Source organism: Lygodium microphyllum, chromosome 5, assembly GCF_053477565.2.
Source record: "Lygodium microphyllum isolate KBCC chromosome 5, Lygodium_microphyllum_v1.1.10, whole genome shotgun sequence".
Taxonomy (NCBI): domain Eukaryota; kingdom Viridiplantae; phylum Streptophyta; class Polypodiopsida; order Schizaeales; family Lygodiaceae; genus Lygodium; species Lygodium microphyllum.
In genome coordinates, this window is record NC_141139.1 from 99,452,340 (window position 1) to 99,469,542 (window position 17,203).

At 44.1% G+C, this 17,203-nt stretch overlaps 1 protein-coding gene across 2 annotated transcripts in view; it reads right to left on the reverse strand.

Annotated features, from left to right (window-relative positions):
* Positions 1–16,651, reverse strand: part of LOC148036189 (ATP synthase F1 complex assembly factor) — a 42,493-nt gene extending 25,842 nt beyond the window's left edge. Inside the window, exon 1 of one of the 2 annotated variants that reach the window (XR_015690921.1) lies at positions 16,413–16,651. Coding sequence is in view for 1 of the 2 variants with exons in the window: in XM_087678196.1 (XP_087534322.1) it covers positions 16,413–16,589 (177 nt within the window). In the remaining variant the exon portion in view is untranslated. The remainder of the gene's footprint in view (positions 1–16,412) is intronic. The other variant, XM_087678196.1, reaches the window with a different exon arrangement.
* Positions 16,652–17,203: the final 552 nt, after the last annotated feature.

A 17,203-nucleotide genomic window follows, 5' to 3' on the forward strand; every position in this document is an offset into this window, starting at 1 on the left:
CATGGCGTCCAACTCAATGTGATAAACCATGCTGATAGCTGAAATTTATGGCTTACGTGACAGCGCATTAGCCACAACACTCTTTTTACCATCAACATGTACTATTTCAAAATGAAACATAGAGAGAAAATTTGTCTGCGTCAAGAAGTACCCCAAAGTTTGATGGTCTGTTTGCACTATAAATTTTGGCTCCCAACAAATAATGTTTCTATTACAGGAACATGAAATTTTGAGATGCTTTAATCTTGCCAATAGCATTTGATTAAGTTACTAATCAAATGTCAAGATTGTTTAAGCACATATGATGCACATGGCAATTATTTCATCAAAACAAGCCAAGGACCATAAGGAGGCAATGGATGTCAAAGGCAAAAGTTGTGATAAGTTATGTCGATTGGGTTTCGATGGTCAAATGGTATCAGATTTAATCCTAGGATAATTGTTTCGCCAATAAGTGTCAATGGTGACACTAGAAACTAGCATTTAATAATAAATTAATGCTCATCTAAGGATCAACGGAGAATGGGAACCACTCCAAGTTGCAAATGGCCTAGCCAATTTATTATGGATGGACATATTGAATTTTGGACAAGGTTAGAAGGACTAAAATTAATTTTTAAATTTATTTAATTCTAAAAATTAAGTTAATGACTGGATAATGCTGAAAAATGGGTTTAGAAGGTTGTCTGATATTTTCTTACCTTCTCTAGCCCATTCTCATGTTATCTCAGTAAATCTCAACCACTTGGAGTAGATTTTAGTCAATTTTGGTGGATAGCATTAGGATTTCTATTGTAAACCCTAGCAGTCATCTTAGGACCCGTGCCAACAATAAAAGGTATTGTACACTGAAATCAGCACCTAAAATTTGTGGAATTGACAGGGGTTTTAGATACCACACCATCCATTGTGAATTAAGACAGCATTAGGCCAATTGTTGATTCCAATTGTGCAAGTCCTGGGTGAAAATCAAGGGGCAATTGGCTTGAATTGCTTGCTAATTGTTTATACAACAAGAGGCTTTTGGATTAGCAAAGCAGATTGTGGAATCTCAACTTGTACACCTTTGATTTGCAATGTAAGATAAAGAAATACCACAAGGGGTGTCAGTTTGGGGGCCAACAGGTGTCCAGTGTCCAAGATTAAACTGGTAAAGAGTGCATTTTCAGTTTAGGTGAATTTTATACTTACTGTAATCAGTGCTTAATCAAGTTGTTTATCACCCTATCTGAGGAGGAAGGCTGATTTCATGGTTCCATTGCTAGAATACCATTCAATCCCGTGATTTGGTGGCCCGAGGCACCTGATTGCAAGCCAAAGCTTTGTGCTAGTACTGATTTTTGCTCTCAGCTGAGAAATTACAATAAAATGTCTTCAAATAGTGAGATGGGATCAAGCAGGAATGATACTTCTCAATCTGGAAATTCACAAAAGTGTTGAGAAAAATGCAATGCATGATCTTGGACAAGGCATGCAACATGGACAACAAGCTGATAATGTTGGTCTAGACTAAAATGTGAGTCCTTCTAAGCCTTTAGAAGCTGATGATCAACAAGAGGAAGAAGAATTTGATGACATCACCTAAGGACAGCAGCTGAAATGTTTATGCAATTAGCAAATGATCCTCAGTTCATGCAGTTTTTGAACCCTTTATAGGAGGGCAACAAGGGCAAGAGGAAATTGTCGTCAAGAGCTTTGAGACAGCAAGATGCACTGAATGAAGAGCCCATACAGTAGCATGATGTTCCAAATGTGGGCAGAGAGCATAAGCATATGATGCCACTAGGATAATTGATGCATATGCAAGGCCAACTTGGAAATGCCAATCCAATACTTTTTGGATAGCAAGACATGCATGCAATGATGGGCAGCCATGGTACTTTGGTGGTGGCACTAGTTTCCATGCTATGGTGGGTTGGGGACCGCATACGGAGATGTATGGTACAACTCCTTATGGTATGTAGAAACCAATGCATGGTGTGCAAGACCCAATGTAACCAAGTATGGCTGGTAATATGCATAACCCCGTGCAGCAATGTTGGCATGATGCTGGGGCACAAAGTGGCAAGTTTGGCAATGCATATATGTAGCCCCCTGTGTTTGGAACTCATGGTATTAATGCTAGTTATGCAAATGCTCTGTATAGTGTTGGTCATGACGAAAATTCCAACCAGTAATGCTTGCATGAGGAAAAATGCAGCTAGTAATGCATGCAATGTATGGGAAAATGTAGCTTGGTATGGCTAGTAGTATGCAAATTCCCATACACAGTCACATTGCAATGGTCCAAAGTATGCAAACAATAATGTTTCCTAATGCATCTAGTGCTCCTAGCGGGTTAGGTACACATGAGGGACTAGTCAACTAGATGCAATGTTGTATATCAGTTAAGTTGAAATTACAACAATGTGAGAGTATTCAATGTCACAATGCTTAAGGGGAAGAGAGGTCTACAACCTAGTGGAGGTTTTGAGGCAAGTAAAGTTAAAGGTAAAGTTTCCAAATGCAAAGTGGATGAAAGACGATGACTTGGCAAGCCATCCTCACTTGTTGCAACTTTACTGAGATGCCTTTCAATTAGAGCCGACTTTGGTTTGGGCTCAGTCAAATTCAGCAAAGCAAGGATCTAGAGCATTGCCTTATGCTCAAGGGGAATACTGAGATGCCTTTCAATTAGAGCCGACTTTGGTTTGGGCTCAGTCAAATTCAGAAAAGCAAGGATCTAGAGCATTGCCTTATGCTCAAGGGGAAGGCTAATACTTCCACTCCACCAGTTGTGGACAGCCCTTGTATGTAGTGGATCTCGGATGTATTCAACATGCATCCAAGGTACTATACTAACAATATGTCCACCATAAGGTCATTACTCAATGTACTGGTCACTATGGGATGTATGCAGATGAGTATGAGTTTCACCCATGCATTGAAACTATACTTTTGTATCAGTTCATGATTAGTTTGGCATGAGTTTTTGCCTCAATTCTGAGACCAAAATTCTGATCAATTTCAGCTCAGTTTTTTATCAGTTTGAGAACCATTTATGGTCACTTTTGGGAGTAGTTTTGCATTTGTTACTGATCAATTTTTGCAATCAGTTTGGGATCACCTTTGCAGCAGTTTGTGGTCAGTTCCCAGATTAGCAAGTGATCAGTTCATGATCAGATGATACTCAGTTTTCAATGGTCTACAGCTGGTTCCATGCACAGCAGCATGTTAGTAAATGCCAGTGGCAATTTCAGCCATGGTTTATGCTGAATTAATGCTTTTCTACAGTTAAGAAACACGAGTTATGGATGCATCCAATGGGTTTCTAGCAACAATTCTAGGCCGATTCTCAATATTATCTTACGTTTATGCTGGCTGGAAATTTTCAACAAGGTTTGGGACATGTGGCATGGTTGGACAACAGTGGCCAATGTTGTGACTGTGATGCCTTATGGAGATTCCAGTACAATATGCTTCTTCTTTGGCACAATGCAGTGCAATCGAGGACGATTGCAGGGATTTCAAGGGGGAGGTTTGTTATAGGGACTTGAAATTTTGAGATGCTTTAATCTTGCCGATAACATTTAATTAAGTTGCTAATTAAATATGCAAGGCTATTTAAGCACATGTGATGCACGTAGCAATTATTTCATGGTAACAGGCCAAGGAACCCAAGGAGGCAGTGATAAGTTATGCCAATTGGGTTTCGAGGGTCAATTGGTATCAAATTTGACCCTAAGACTATTGTTTGGCCAATAAGTGTCAATGGTGACATTAGGGACTAGAATTTATTAATAAATTAATGTCAGCCTTGTTAGCAAAGTATTTGTCAACTCATGTGTGGCGTGCATGCTAGATGGGCTGGGTATTTTAGTATGTATCTTAGGTATTTTTCTATAGGCATTTCCATGCAAATTAGCATTTATTGATGCCACTCGGCCAACACTTATGCTGGCCAACTCTAGCATTTATTGATCCCATATTTTTGTCCTATTTATTTATGCTGGCCAACTTCCTGGAGAGAGGATCCAGTGCCAGTGCCCACACAGCCAGTGACTCACTATTATACTTGTCATTCTCCTGTTTGGTATATGGATTCCATTTCCCGAGCACATCTCTAAGTTTTCTTCTTTTGCAATGTTGTTCTACTTTCTTTCTCTTCTATATTGTGTTCAGCAGTTCATTTCCACACTTGTCTATGCTTCCTTTGCTGCACTACTTCTCACATGGTATCAAATTGCAAGATCTAAGTTCTTGGTGCGATTTTTCTACCGATTACATGTCTTTCTTCCCTTGCTGATCAAGCACTTTGCTGTTGGTGGTTTTTAGCATGTGTATACTCAGCTGCTACTTGCATTTTCAGACCAGCAACCTACGTTTTCGGCCTGTGCCTAGATTCCAGCCTGCAATCATCAATCTGCTGCATTAAATGCTCAACCAACCTAGGTTTTTGGTTTTCTACCCCTAACCGTGGCTGGGCACCTACTTGTACAAGCCATTTTTGCTATTTCTGGCAATTTTTGACTGGTTTTTCTTCATTTTGCAGCAATTTCCCTTTTTATCAGATTTTTTGTTACACTGCATGTCAACTCTCATTTTGTGACGTCTTTGCTATTGGTTTGGCTATATTCCCTCTCTGTATACCTTCTATTCTCCATCTTCTCTTCTCCTCCTCTCCCGATGGCTCCTCTGTGCACTTCTATAGATGATAAGTTATATTGAGTGCTATGGTAATAGCCTAATTTGTGCACAAGCGGATTTGGTACATTGTCTGTGAAGCTATTCCTTGGCCTTTCGAATATTTTAATGAGGACAACCGTGAGGAAGTTGTGCTTACATGGGATTCGATCGATGCACGTGCATATTTTGCACTACTTTGGTGTATTTCTAAAAAAGTCCTATCAATAGTTACCTCTTGTAGGACATCTCCCAAAGTATGGTTAAAGCTTCAGATGTTGTACGAGGCACGTTCCCCCATGCGTGCATTGACACTTTATGGACAACTTCAACAGTTGAAGCTTGAGCCATAGGTAACCATTCAGTCCTTTTTGCTTCATGTTACACAGGTATAGGACCAACTTCACCACATACAATCTGCCCTTCCACAGACACATCTCATGGAAATGGTACTCTACAAGCTTGCCCCAAAGTTTGATGGAGTAGCCACTGCTTGGTGGGTGCAGACTGTTAGAGATCATAGCCTGTTTGGTGGGCAGGCAGGCCTGCACAGTCGGACCAGCAGGCTGCTGCACAGTCGGACTGCTGTGCAGTCGGACTACCACGTGGCAGTCCGACTGCCTGCAGCCGACTTATTCCAGGCTGCGCCCTATTTCTGGCGCCCCATTTCAGGCAGTTTTTCGGCTATATATTGCCGACGTTTCCAGCAGTCTGCCCACTCTTCTCTGTCGCAGATTACAGACCGGTGCTGTGCAGTTTTCTGTCTCTATTCACAGATTTCAGACAGCAGACAGTGCAGACTGCAGCAGACTTCGAGGTGGACAGCAGGTCGCATCGTCGAGGTGGAGACACGCAGTCCAGCGCACTGCGCCCGTGTATATCTTTGTATTCAGCATTCTTTATACAGCAGATCTTCATTGTACACTGTCTCTTTCTCTCCCTTCTCTCTCTGCGTTCTCTCTCTCTCAGTCCTACGCTTCCGCACCGCCGCACTCTGACATGGTATCAGAGCAGTGTTTGAGGGCTGACTGAGCGCAGAATTAACCTGAAGGGGAGTTTCCATCGCGACACAAATTTGCGTTTTTTGCGTTTAAGGGCAGACAAGAGGGCTGCGCCTTGGAACAAGGCTGAAACGAGTGTGGGCGCACAGGAAAGGAGTACAGGTGGTGGATTTGCTGCTGTTTACTGCTGTTTGACGCGGAGAAAGTTTGAGTTTTCAACCTAAAAGTGCAGGTTTTGCTTTTTCATCGCCTCCGGCGGGTGAAGAAGCTTCGGGACGCGGAAGAGCCTTAGCAGGCTGAGTTTACCCAGACAAAGGGGGCTGCTTTTGCGTTTGAGAAGGCATTGCAGGTGAAGATGTCTACAGAGATGGACTTGGAGTTCCAGGCGATTATGGACCGGAAGGTGCCTGACCTACCGGCTCTTCCTACAGATCAGAAGCTCGACGGCGACAACTACCGCATTTGGCGCGTTATGATGTTGGCCATCCTTGAGTCCTATGATTTGGCGGAGTTGGTCCACGAAGATATTGATCGGCCCTCGGTAAGAGATGAGTCCAAACTCTCTTCCGATGCTCGTGCGGAGTTGGCCAGGGCCCAGTCTCATTGGGACAAACTGAATGCCAGGATTCGATCCTTTCTCTTTCTATCATGCACTACAGCCGTGATCGCTCACATCGAGCACTTGACGGTGGCTCGTGAGATATGGCTGGAGCTTGATCAAATGTACAATCGGATGACCCTGATGCAGAGGGTTTCTTTGGAGGTACAGATGCGGACCTTGTCCGTCAATAAGTCTTCTTCGCTAAGGGAACACATTAACAAGCTAAGGCAGCTATAGATGCAGGTTCAGAATGCGGGGAAGCCGATTTCCTCCGAAGACATGGCGATCACACTCTTGTCCCAGTTGCCGCCACGATTCGGTACATTTTACTCTGCCCTTATTGCTTCGGGGCGAGAGTCTACTCTTCGGTGGGAAGAGTTGGTTCCTATGGTCTTGGACCAAGAGGAACAGTTAAAGGGACAGAATGCTTCCAAGACGGAGGCGTTGACAGGTCAAGCCTCTCAGAAGAAGGGGAAGGACCAAAAGAAGAAGAAGGGGGATAACAAGTCCAAGAAGGACAAGGACAAGGACAAGGACAAAGACTCCACATGCCATATTTGTGGAAAGACTGGCCATTGGAAGAAGGATTGCCCTGACAAAGGCTCGAAGGACACCAAGAAGAAGGAAACCAAGGATTCTGGAGCGGTGGCTGCACCCTCATCAGCTGCATTTCTACATTTAGTTGTCATTGAGGACGCTTCACCGAATGCTTCTGATGCTGCGATGGCGGCTCCCCAAGCTCGAGAGTGGATTATTGATAGTGGTGCCTCACGGCACATGACTCCTTCATCAGATGGTGTTGCCCAGCTGCGACCTTCGCGTGGCAGGTTCTCATTGGAGACAGCTCTTCAGTTTCTATTGCAGGTCGGGGTAAGATGCAGCTTATTCCGGATGGACGAGGTGGCACCCATACCTCAGAGGTTTTGCATGTACCAGGATTAGGGTACCATCTCCTTTCAGTTCATAAGATTTGCTACCTTGGTCTTTTGGTGGAATTTGACAGTTCTACTGTGCGAGTCCTTGATCGTGAATCGAGGAAGGTTCTATCATCTGGATATGAGGAGAACGGCATTTACAAACTGAAGTCTTCCACTGCCCTCTCTTCTCTTCTTCTTACCTCACAGTCACAGTCTGAGCTATGGCATGCTCGGTTTGGTCACCTAAACTATGACTATCTTCGGAAGGCGTCACGTGGACAGCTTGTTCGAGGGTTCCCGGATATAGTGGTGAGCCAGCAGCCATGTGTCTCCTGCATACGGGGGAAGCAGCATAGAGATGCCATTCCCCACACCGCTTCGCGGCGGTCTACTTCACCGATGGAGTTAGTATCTACGGATCTATGTGGCCCTATGCGGAATGAGTCCCTGCGTGGGAGCTCGTACTTCATGCTGATCGTGGATGATTATAGCAGGATGACATGGGCCTACTTTTTGGCACTAAAGTCAGATGCTTTCTCGCACTTCAAGGATTAGCTTCTCTTTGGGGAGAACCAATCAGGCCGGAAGTTGAAGACCTTGCGATCCGACAAGGGAGGTGAATTTGTGTCTAATGAATTTGCTCGGTTTTGTGCAGATAGAGGAATTCACCAGGAGTTTGCCAATACCAATACTCCTCAAGAAAATGGTATTCTAGAACGGAAGAACCGTAGTGTGATCGAGATGGCGCGCACCATGATGGAGCACCGACAGACCCCACAGGTTCTGTGGGCCGAGGCTGTGGCTACTGCAGTCCACATCCTTAATCGATCCCCTACTTCGGCCGTGGAAGGGATGACTCCATTTGAGGCTTATTTTGGGACGAAGCCAGATGTTTCTTACTTTCGAGTTTTTGGGTGTAATGCCTATGTTCACATTCCCAAGACTCACCGTGACAAATTTGAAGCGGCTTCCCAAAAACAGGTATTTGTTGGCTACAGCTCCCAGTCCCAAGGCTACCGACTGTATGATCCCGTCAAGCGGGATGTATATACTAGCCGTGATGTGCGGTTTGTGGAAGTTCCGGCTTCTTCAACGGGTGATGAGCATCCCGTTCTTGGAGATCCAGGGGAGAGTTTGGCTCCTTCTACAGTTCCACTGGAGCCTGTGCCTTTTGAGTATGATTCTGTTTCTGACACAGAGTCTATTGTTCCACCGGACCCTTCTGAGGAGTTACCACCGGTGGATATTCCAGAGTCTTCTACTGATGGAGAATGACGAGGGGAGGTTCGGCCTCCTCCTCGCTGGGCCCGTGACACACTCCGTGATTCAGGGATCGAGGGGGTTCCTGAGGAGTGGGGACTGCAGGATGGTCCGCGGCGGTCACGGAGGCACCAGGTGCATTCTTCGGAGCTTGTTTGCTCCAATTATTGTTTGATGTCCCGTGTTATGCAGGATCAAGAGCCCACCTCCGTGAAGGAGGCTTTACAGTCCGTCCCATGGAAGAAAGCTATGGAAGCTGAGTTGGAGGCTATTGAGAGGAATGGCACTTGGTCACTTGTGCCACGCCCCCCAAAGAAGAAGGTGATTGGAGTCAAGTGGGTCTTCAAGACCAAATATCTCAATGATGGTACTTTGGATAAGCACAAGGCTCACCTTGTTGCTAAGGGTTTTGCCCAGCGCCCAGGGATTGACTGTCATGACACCTTTGCCCCCACCGCTCGTATGGCAACCATTAGAGCTGTTCTTGCTTTGGCTGGCCATAGGAGATGGCATGTTTATCAGTTGGATGTGAAGTCGGCCTTTCTGAATGGTGATTTGAAGGAGGAGATCTACGTTGAGCAGCCTCCTGGCTTTGGTTCTTCAGATGGGAAAGTCTACAGGTTGAAGAAGGCCCTGTATGGTCTCAAGCAGGCCCCGCGAGCTTGGAACGAGAAGATTGATTCGTACCTCCAGTCTCAGTTGGGATATTGGCGGTCCAAGGCCGATCCGCAGCTGTATATTCACACTTCCGAGGATGGTTGTGTGCTGTTTGTATTATATGTTGATGATTTGATTGTCACAGGTGATGATGCACAGCACGTCCAGGAGACAAAGTTAGCTTTACATCGGACGTTCGAGATGACGGATTTGGGGCTACTCCATTTCTTTTTAGGCCATGAGATTTATCAGTCTCAGAGGGGGATCTTTCTCTCCCAACAGAGATATGTACAGGAGCTCTTGGTGTCTTTTGAGATGGACGATTGTCGGGCCCTCTCTACTCCTATGGATCCGAACTGGAAGGCCACTTTCCACTCAGCTTCTCCTTTGGCGGATGCTTTCCGCTATCGACAGTTGATAGGGTCCTTGATTTGGCTTCTCAACACAAGGGTTGATCTATGTTTTGCTGTTGGGCTCTTGGCAGGGTTCATGAGTGAACCTAAGACGGTGCATTGGCAGGCTGCTCAGAGGATACTTCGGTATCTAAGGGGGCCGTCTGATTTGGGGATTCATTATCCCGCAGGGACAGATGGGTCAGATCTTGTACTTGCAGGTTGGAGCGACTCGGATTGGGCCGGTGACGTGGACCACAGGCGGTCTACAACAGGTTACTGCTTTACTTTGGGTGCAGGTGTTATTTCATGGAGTAGCAAGAAGCAGCCCACGGTAGCCCTTTCGTCTACTGAGGCGGAGTATCGGGCCGCGTCTTCCACCACATGCGAGGTTGTGTGGCTTCGGAGATTGTTGGAGGAGCTTGGGTGCCCCCCGACTCGTCCTACATTGCTGCGATGTGACAATGAGAGTTGCATTGCCTTGGCGAGGAACCCTGTTTTTCATGCCCGGACGAAGCACATTGAGATCCAGTACCACTTCATCCGAGAAAAGCTTCTGGATGAGACCATCACTGTGGAGTATTGCAAGACGGAGTACAATCTTGCGGATCTGTTTACAAAGGCGCTTCCTCAGGCTCTCCTTCGGCAACATTCCAGATCCCTCAGGCTTCTGCCCTGCCCAGGCTCTGAGAGAGGGTGTTAGAGATCATAGCCTGTTTGGTGGGCGGGCAGGCCTGCACAGTCGGACCACGTGGCAGTCCGACTGCCTGCAGCCAACTTATTCCAGGCTGCGCCCTATTTCTGGCACCCCATTTCAGGCAGTTTTTCGGCTATATATTGCCGACGTTTCCAGCAGTCTGCCCACTCTTCTCTGTCGCAGATTACAGACCGGTGCTGTGCAGTTTTCTGTCTCTGTTCACAGATTTCAGACAGCAGACAGTGCAGACTGCAGCAGACTTCGAGGTGGACAGCAGGTCGCATCGTCGAGGTGGAGACACGCAATCTAGCGCACTGCGCCCGTGTATATCTTTGTATTCAGCATTCTTTATACAGCAGATCTTCATTGTACATTGTCTCTTTCTCTCCCTTCTCTCTCTGCGTTCTCTCTCTCTCAGTCCTACGCTTCCGCACCGCTGCACTCTGACACAGACATCCTCTACACCTATAAGCTTCACACATGTGTCCTCAATGTTGCTTGAGCATGAGGCATCTTTACACTTGCAAGGAAGACTTCCGTCTCATTATGGAGGTTCTAGTGAGGCCTCTACAGCTTCAACAAGGGTGACAGAAAGAAGAAGTCGAAGGCCCAGTGTTATCACTGTGGTAAGAAGGGACACTTGTGAAAGGACTACAAGAAATTCATAGCCTCACGAAAGAAGCAAGAGAAGAAGACCAAGTAAAATGCGAACTCCTCTAACGAGTCATCCTCTTCCTCAGACTCCGACTCCGATCCTCCCACCACAGAGAAGTCCAAGGCACTAATAAAATCCACTTCTTCAAACTGAGGGAAGGGCTTGACTACCCCCTTCATCTATTGCTTTCTAGTCCAAGTGATGCGGTCATTCCTCACAACTTTCCAATGCCAGAGAGCAAGTGTGAGAGGGTCGTGAGATAGGGCTAGCGAGCCTCATCTATACAGGTATACAGGTGCACAGCTTCCCGAGAGAGACATCTCTAAGGCATCGACCAAAGTCTAGCAGGTTTAAATCCTGGAGCTAGACTTGATATCCAGGTTCTTTAATAAACTGTTATTTAACAGACAGCGGGATTGGCTCCTAGTCGAAGCTCACATGAGGGGACACTTTGGTGGTCTTGGCCAAAGGCGAGGAATCCATGGTCGCATATATTCATAGGCATTTTTTATAGGATGGTCTTGTACGCTACTACGAGACATTGTTGACAAAGACAAAGATCTGTTATGACTCTTCTCTATTTTCAAGATACAGTATAATCGACATTGACCTCAGGTTCTCTCCAAGGCACTTTGATAGTGGCTTGATCACCCATTGCTTAAGTATCCATGATTCTACTTTGGTGGTTTTTTGTTGTATGGACTATGATTACCCTTTATCATTGTATCATTGAATTGTATTAGATCACCCATGATTTGAGAAAGGGTGTTGGCAAAGTATTTGTCAGATCATATATGAGTCTATGAATGCCAGATGGACTAGGCATTTTAGTCTGTACTTTAGGCATTTTTCTGTGGGCATTTTCCATGCAGATTGGCATTTATTGTTGCTAGTCGGCCAACTAACCAGCATTGATTGATTCCATATTTTTGTCCTATTTAGTATGTGGCTGCTCCTCCTAGGTTGGGGAGCACTCTAGGTTGCAAATGGCCTAGCCAATTTAATTATTGATGGGCACATTTAATTTTGGGCAAGGTTAGAAGGGTTGAAATTAATGGCTGAATAATGCTGGAAAATGGGTTTAGAAGGTTGTCACTTGGCAAAAATGCCCATGCAAGACTAAAAAACGTTTTTGAAGGCTGGAGAAAGGGATTCAGTTAATTCATGTTAAGGAAGAGAAAGAGAAAAGGTTGCTGGCCTGATTTTCCTCCAATGGGTGACCTTCTGGAGGCTGGAACATCCCCATCTGATGCAGGCAACAGCAATTTTGGAGTCTACAAGAGCTGGTGACAGCAGTTGATGGCTGGCAACAGCAAAATCTGGCATCTTTGGTAGTAGACGACAGGTCCTAGGGCAGTTTTAGACAGGCAGCAACCATTCTGAAGGGTTTCTTCACAAAGAATTCATAAATTTTCTCTCTCTCTAGCATTCTCTCACATTCTCCAGCCCATTCTCATGTTATCTCAGCAAATCTTAGCCACTTGGAGTAGATTTCACTCAAATCTAGTGGACATCGAGAGAATTTCTACTATAAACCCTAAATTTTTGCAAAAATTAGGGTTTAGCTGCTGCCTTGAGATCCATGCCAAGAAAAGAAGGCATCGTACACTGAGATCAGCACCTGAGATTCATGGAATTGACAAAGATTTCACATGCCAGGCCATCCATTGTAAATTGGGGCACCATTTGGCTAGTTGATAGTTCCTATTGCAAGTCCTAGGTGAAAATCAAGGGGCCATTGGCCCGAATTGCTTGCTGATTATTTATATAGCAAGGGGCTTTTGGATCAGCAAAGGAGATTGTGGAATCTTAGCTTGTCCTCCTCCCATTTGCAATATAAGATAAAGAAATACCACAAGGAGCATTGGTTTTGGGGCCAACGGGATGTCTAATGTCCAAGATTAAAGCGGTAAAGTGTGCATTTTTAATTTACGTGAATTTTATGCTTACTATAACTAGTGCTTAATCAAGTTATTTACCACCCTATCCGAGGAGGAAGGTTAGTTTTACTTTTCGCATAGACAATGCATGAATTACAACTAAGAGCTCTTTCTCGTACACCTACAAATTCCTCTCTAGATCGTGGAGAATTTGGCTCTCATAAGCCACAACATGGCCATCCTGTATAAGAATGGCCCCAATGATGTTACCACGTGCATCACACTGAGTAACAAATGACTTCCTTGAAACAAACAATACAAGCACAAGATTTGAAGTCTTTTCCTTTAATTTTTCAAATGCTGAAATTTTCACTACGGTCTATCTAAATGGCACATTTCTCTTCTGTAAAGCATTTAATGAAAATGCAATTTCAACAAACCCGTAGACATACTTCCTGTAGTAAGAACATAAACTAAGAAGTTGTGGATCTCATGTATATTTCTCAAATGTGGCCATGATCGTATTGCCTCAACCTTTGCAAGGTCCATGCAAATGCCATCAGCCGATACAATATACCCCAAACAATGGATTTCATATAAAAAGAATTCACTTTTTTGTCATTGATAACTAGCCTATGCTTACGCAATCCATTGAAAAAATATCCAAGTGTCTTCTATACTCTATCTCATTCTTTGAATAGACAATCATGTTATCAAAGAAAGTGCCCACAAATTCTCTATGTAGCCTGAAGATGTGATCCATAAGCCCAAAAGGTATGATAAGAAACTCACATAACCCAAAAGATGACTTGAAAGCTCTCTTAGACACATCCTCCGGTCTAATGCGTATGTGATGACACCCACTTTTCAAATCTATATGGCTGAATAAGGTTGCCCTCTGCAATCTATCCATAACATCATCAATCTGAGGGATTGTAGCCGATTCTTTATCATGATGTTGTTCGGAGCTCGATAATCAATGCACATACACCATGAATCATCTTTTTTTTGTACCAAAAGCACTAGATAACAAAAAGAAGATAAGTTGGGTTGAATCAACTCTTTTTCTAATAGCTCATTCACCTGACTCATTATCTCCTCCTAGCTGGGCTGCACTAACTTGGGGGCGGCTTATTAGATGGGCTACTTCAAAATAAGATCAATGTCATGATCTTCAAGCCGTTCAAGCAATAGTCACCCTGAAAGCAACTGAAAGAAGCAATCAACATACATTTTTAAATATGACATGCAATCCTCCTCTACCTTAGACATATTCCAAACATTCTCACTATCATCTTTATCCTTGGTAAAGACCAAGCACGCTGAAAGATGATTTTTCATTACTTTAGAAATAAGAGTTGCAAATACAACAGGGACAAATTCCCCTTTTAACTTTACATCAAGTATGAGTGTCTTTCTCTTATGCTAAATAGTGATCTCTTTTGCACGAGAATAAATCATTGTATGTATACGGTGGTACCATAGCATTCCTTGCAATACATCACAACCCTCAAGTAGGACAATGAAGAACTATTTGCTGTCCACATATCCCTATAGATACAACCGAAGCTTTCCAATGAGTGGTGTGATAGGCTCTACATAGCCTTTACATGTCATTCCAACTTTCCTTGTGGGTTCCATCTCATCCTCTCTGATTCCTGAACAGGCTATCATGTCCACAGAGATGAAGTTGACTTGTGCATCATTATCAAAGAAAATCGATACATGTTAATCCCTAATTTTACCCCATCTCAGCACAACTTAGTAACATCATCATTGAGCTAATCACTAACAACATCGAGCACCAATCCCACTGATATTTTGGGCTTCTTTCCCTTAGGATCTCCCTCATTTTCTGATTTCCTTGCTTGCTGCCTATTGGAACAGTCCTTGCAATGTGGCTCTTTTGTTCACAAATGAAACATTTGTTTGCAGCCAACTTATTCCAAGTTGTCATGATGTCCACCTCAAAGGTACCTATCAATCAATTCGATACAAACATTTGCTTGAATTGTGTCCACGTCCACAATGCTCAACCTTGCATCAAAAGTATGGACTACCACTGCAATGCATTCCCCTTCAAGAAAATGACTGCCTTTCGAATCTTTGAGGACTTGATGAAGTTTCCCCCTAAATAGGTTACATCAAACTACTGAATGAAAGTCAAAGCTTTCAGCCTATCTTGTGCACCACTAAAAGACTCAAACTTCACTGCTTTTCCACTCTCATCATAGTCTTTTGCTACCCCTTTGGATGTCAAGTTGTCATACACTAGTTGCTACAAAAAGGGTGCATTTGTTGAATATATATCCAAACCAATATCAAACAAAGCATTTGTATGATCAACACTCATTTCTTGAGCTCCATAAATATTTGGGGGTACAAATGCATTACCAAACATGCTACTTTGTGTCCCAAGCATCAAGCCAATACTGCCATACATAGGGTTTTGCACATTTCCAGTCATACTGAATACATTGGACCTTGCACACCATGCATTGGCTGTTGCATACCATAGGGATTTGTGCCATACATTCCCGTATATGGTCCCTATCCAACCATAGCATGAAAAATCGTACTTCCACCAAAGTATCCTAGCAGCCCCATCATAGCATGCATGATTGGCACTTTCATGATGGCCTTGCATTCGCATTCCTTGCCTCATAGATACCAATTGTTTTGCTTCATTAGCATCTTTGGGAGCTTCAAGTGAAAGCTTTGGCATTACCTTCAATGCATCTTGCTGTCCCAAACATGTAAAAGATTACTTCTTCTTCTTGCCCTTGTTATTCTTCTTCAGAGAATTCAAAATAGGGTAAACTGAGGATCCTTTGCCACTTATTGTACCAATTTTGAGGATGGCAATGCTAGTCAGAAAGCTCCCTCGTCCTAAGAAGCTGCTTGCTTCCCTCTTGTGTGAATGCTAAAGAGTAGACCAATGTAGTCAATATTGCCCCCTAGATCCGATCATGCATATCGGTTCTGGTTGTCTCATCTCAAAATCAGCAAACTCACCTACCTCCCCCTTCTTGTCTCTCACTTAATATCCTCCTCTTTATACTTGGAAAATTAGGTTTCCTTGTACAATATCTTCATACATCTTATCTCACCTTACAGTCGAAAGCGGCAACAGTGAAACAGCTGATTTTAAGGAAGGCCTCCACAGAAAAATCTAGCCATTAGCTTACCAATCACCTTGATCATCATCGCTAATACCCCTCGATGGTCCAAGTCAGGTCTTATGTTGAACGCCTCTACACATAAAGGATGAGTTCAGAACCTCATCCGCATTTAGTCAGAATCTTCTGCGTTGTAGTATCCTTCTCGATTAACATGTATCAGCTTCCTAACGACAGATTCTTCATCCATTTGCCTTGGATATACATGTTATCTCATCGTGATGCTTATGTGTTCCTCTCCCATTCGTCCTTTGAGAGCAGGTGTTGTGCACTTGCTTCGTTGTGTAAACATGGGCGTGTAATTAAAGTACTGGTAAATCTCCTTTTCTCACTCGTTTATACGAGGACAACCCTCTTTTGCAGGGCCTATGAAAGAAGATTATTGGACAAGCACACGTGCCTGTCCAGCATAGTCTTAGAAGTAAAGGCGATCTAAGCTCCTAATCGGAGGAAGCAATGATGAGAATGACTGTGTTGGAAGAAGCAGATAGAGGAGGGAGATGGAGCTTACTCGTTCCCAGATGGCGGTGAGGTCCTCGGGGGTGGCGGTTTTGCGAAGGCTATCGATGTTGCCGAGGATGGTATCGAGACGGCGAGGAGCGGGCGCCGAGAAGCCACTGAGGTGGCGGCGTGGCAGCAGGCAGCGCGCCCCATCCCACCAGGCTTTCCGCCTCGCTACCCTCCACATGTTGCTGCTACTGCCAGAAGAGTCATTGTTTTTGTCGTTCTAAGGTTATTATGGCGTAGTAGCAATTGTTGTATTCCATATATTTTGGCGGCCGAAAAATGGTCAAATTTGCCAATGACGTCATAGCCCTCGCACATGAGCTTTCATAGTGATCTTGAAAAGGAACTGTGGTAGGATGGCTTATGCAAATGTAAGGCTGGTTACACCATAAATGGTGTACATCCACTTTGCAAGTATTAATCAATCAAAGTATTTTCTTTAGGAGTTGGGCATCCATAGTCTTTTACACACCAGAGAGAACATGATCTCTTGTTTACTTGTTAAATAAGTGAACTCCCTACCCACTTTTGAACGGGGAGTCCCCCCCATCGAGTTTGTAAAGTAATGGACAAGGCTGCACTTTTTGCAATTGCAACCAATCAAAAAAATTATAACATAATGTTTCATTTTTTTACAAAATGTGTCATATTAGTGTGTAATGCCTTTGTGCCCATGTCCACACCCAATTTCAAAAATTGCATGCCCACACTCTGGGCAAGGGTTGGGTGTATGCCATTTTGTGCGTAATCAACCTAAGTAATAGAACTCAATTAATAGAATGCCTTTTTGTGAGG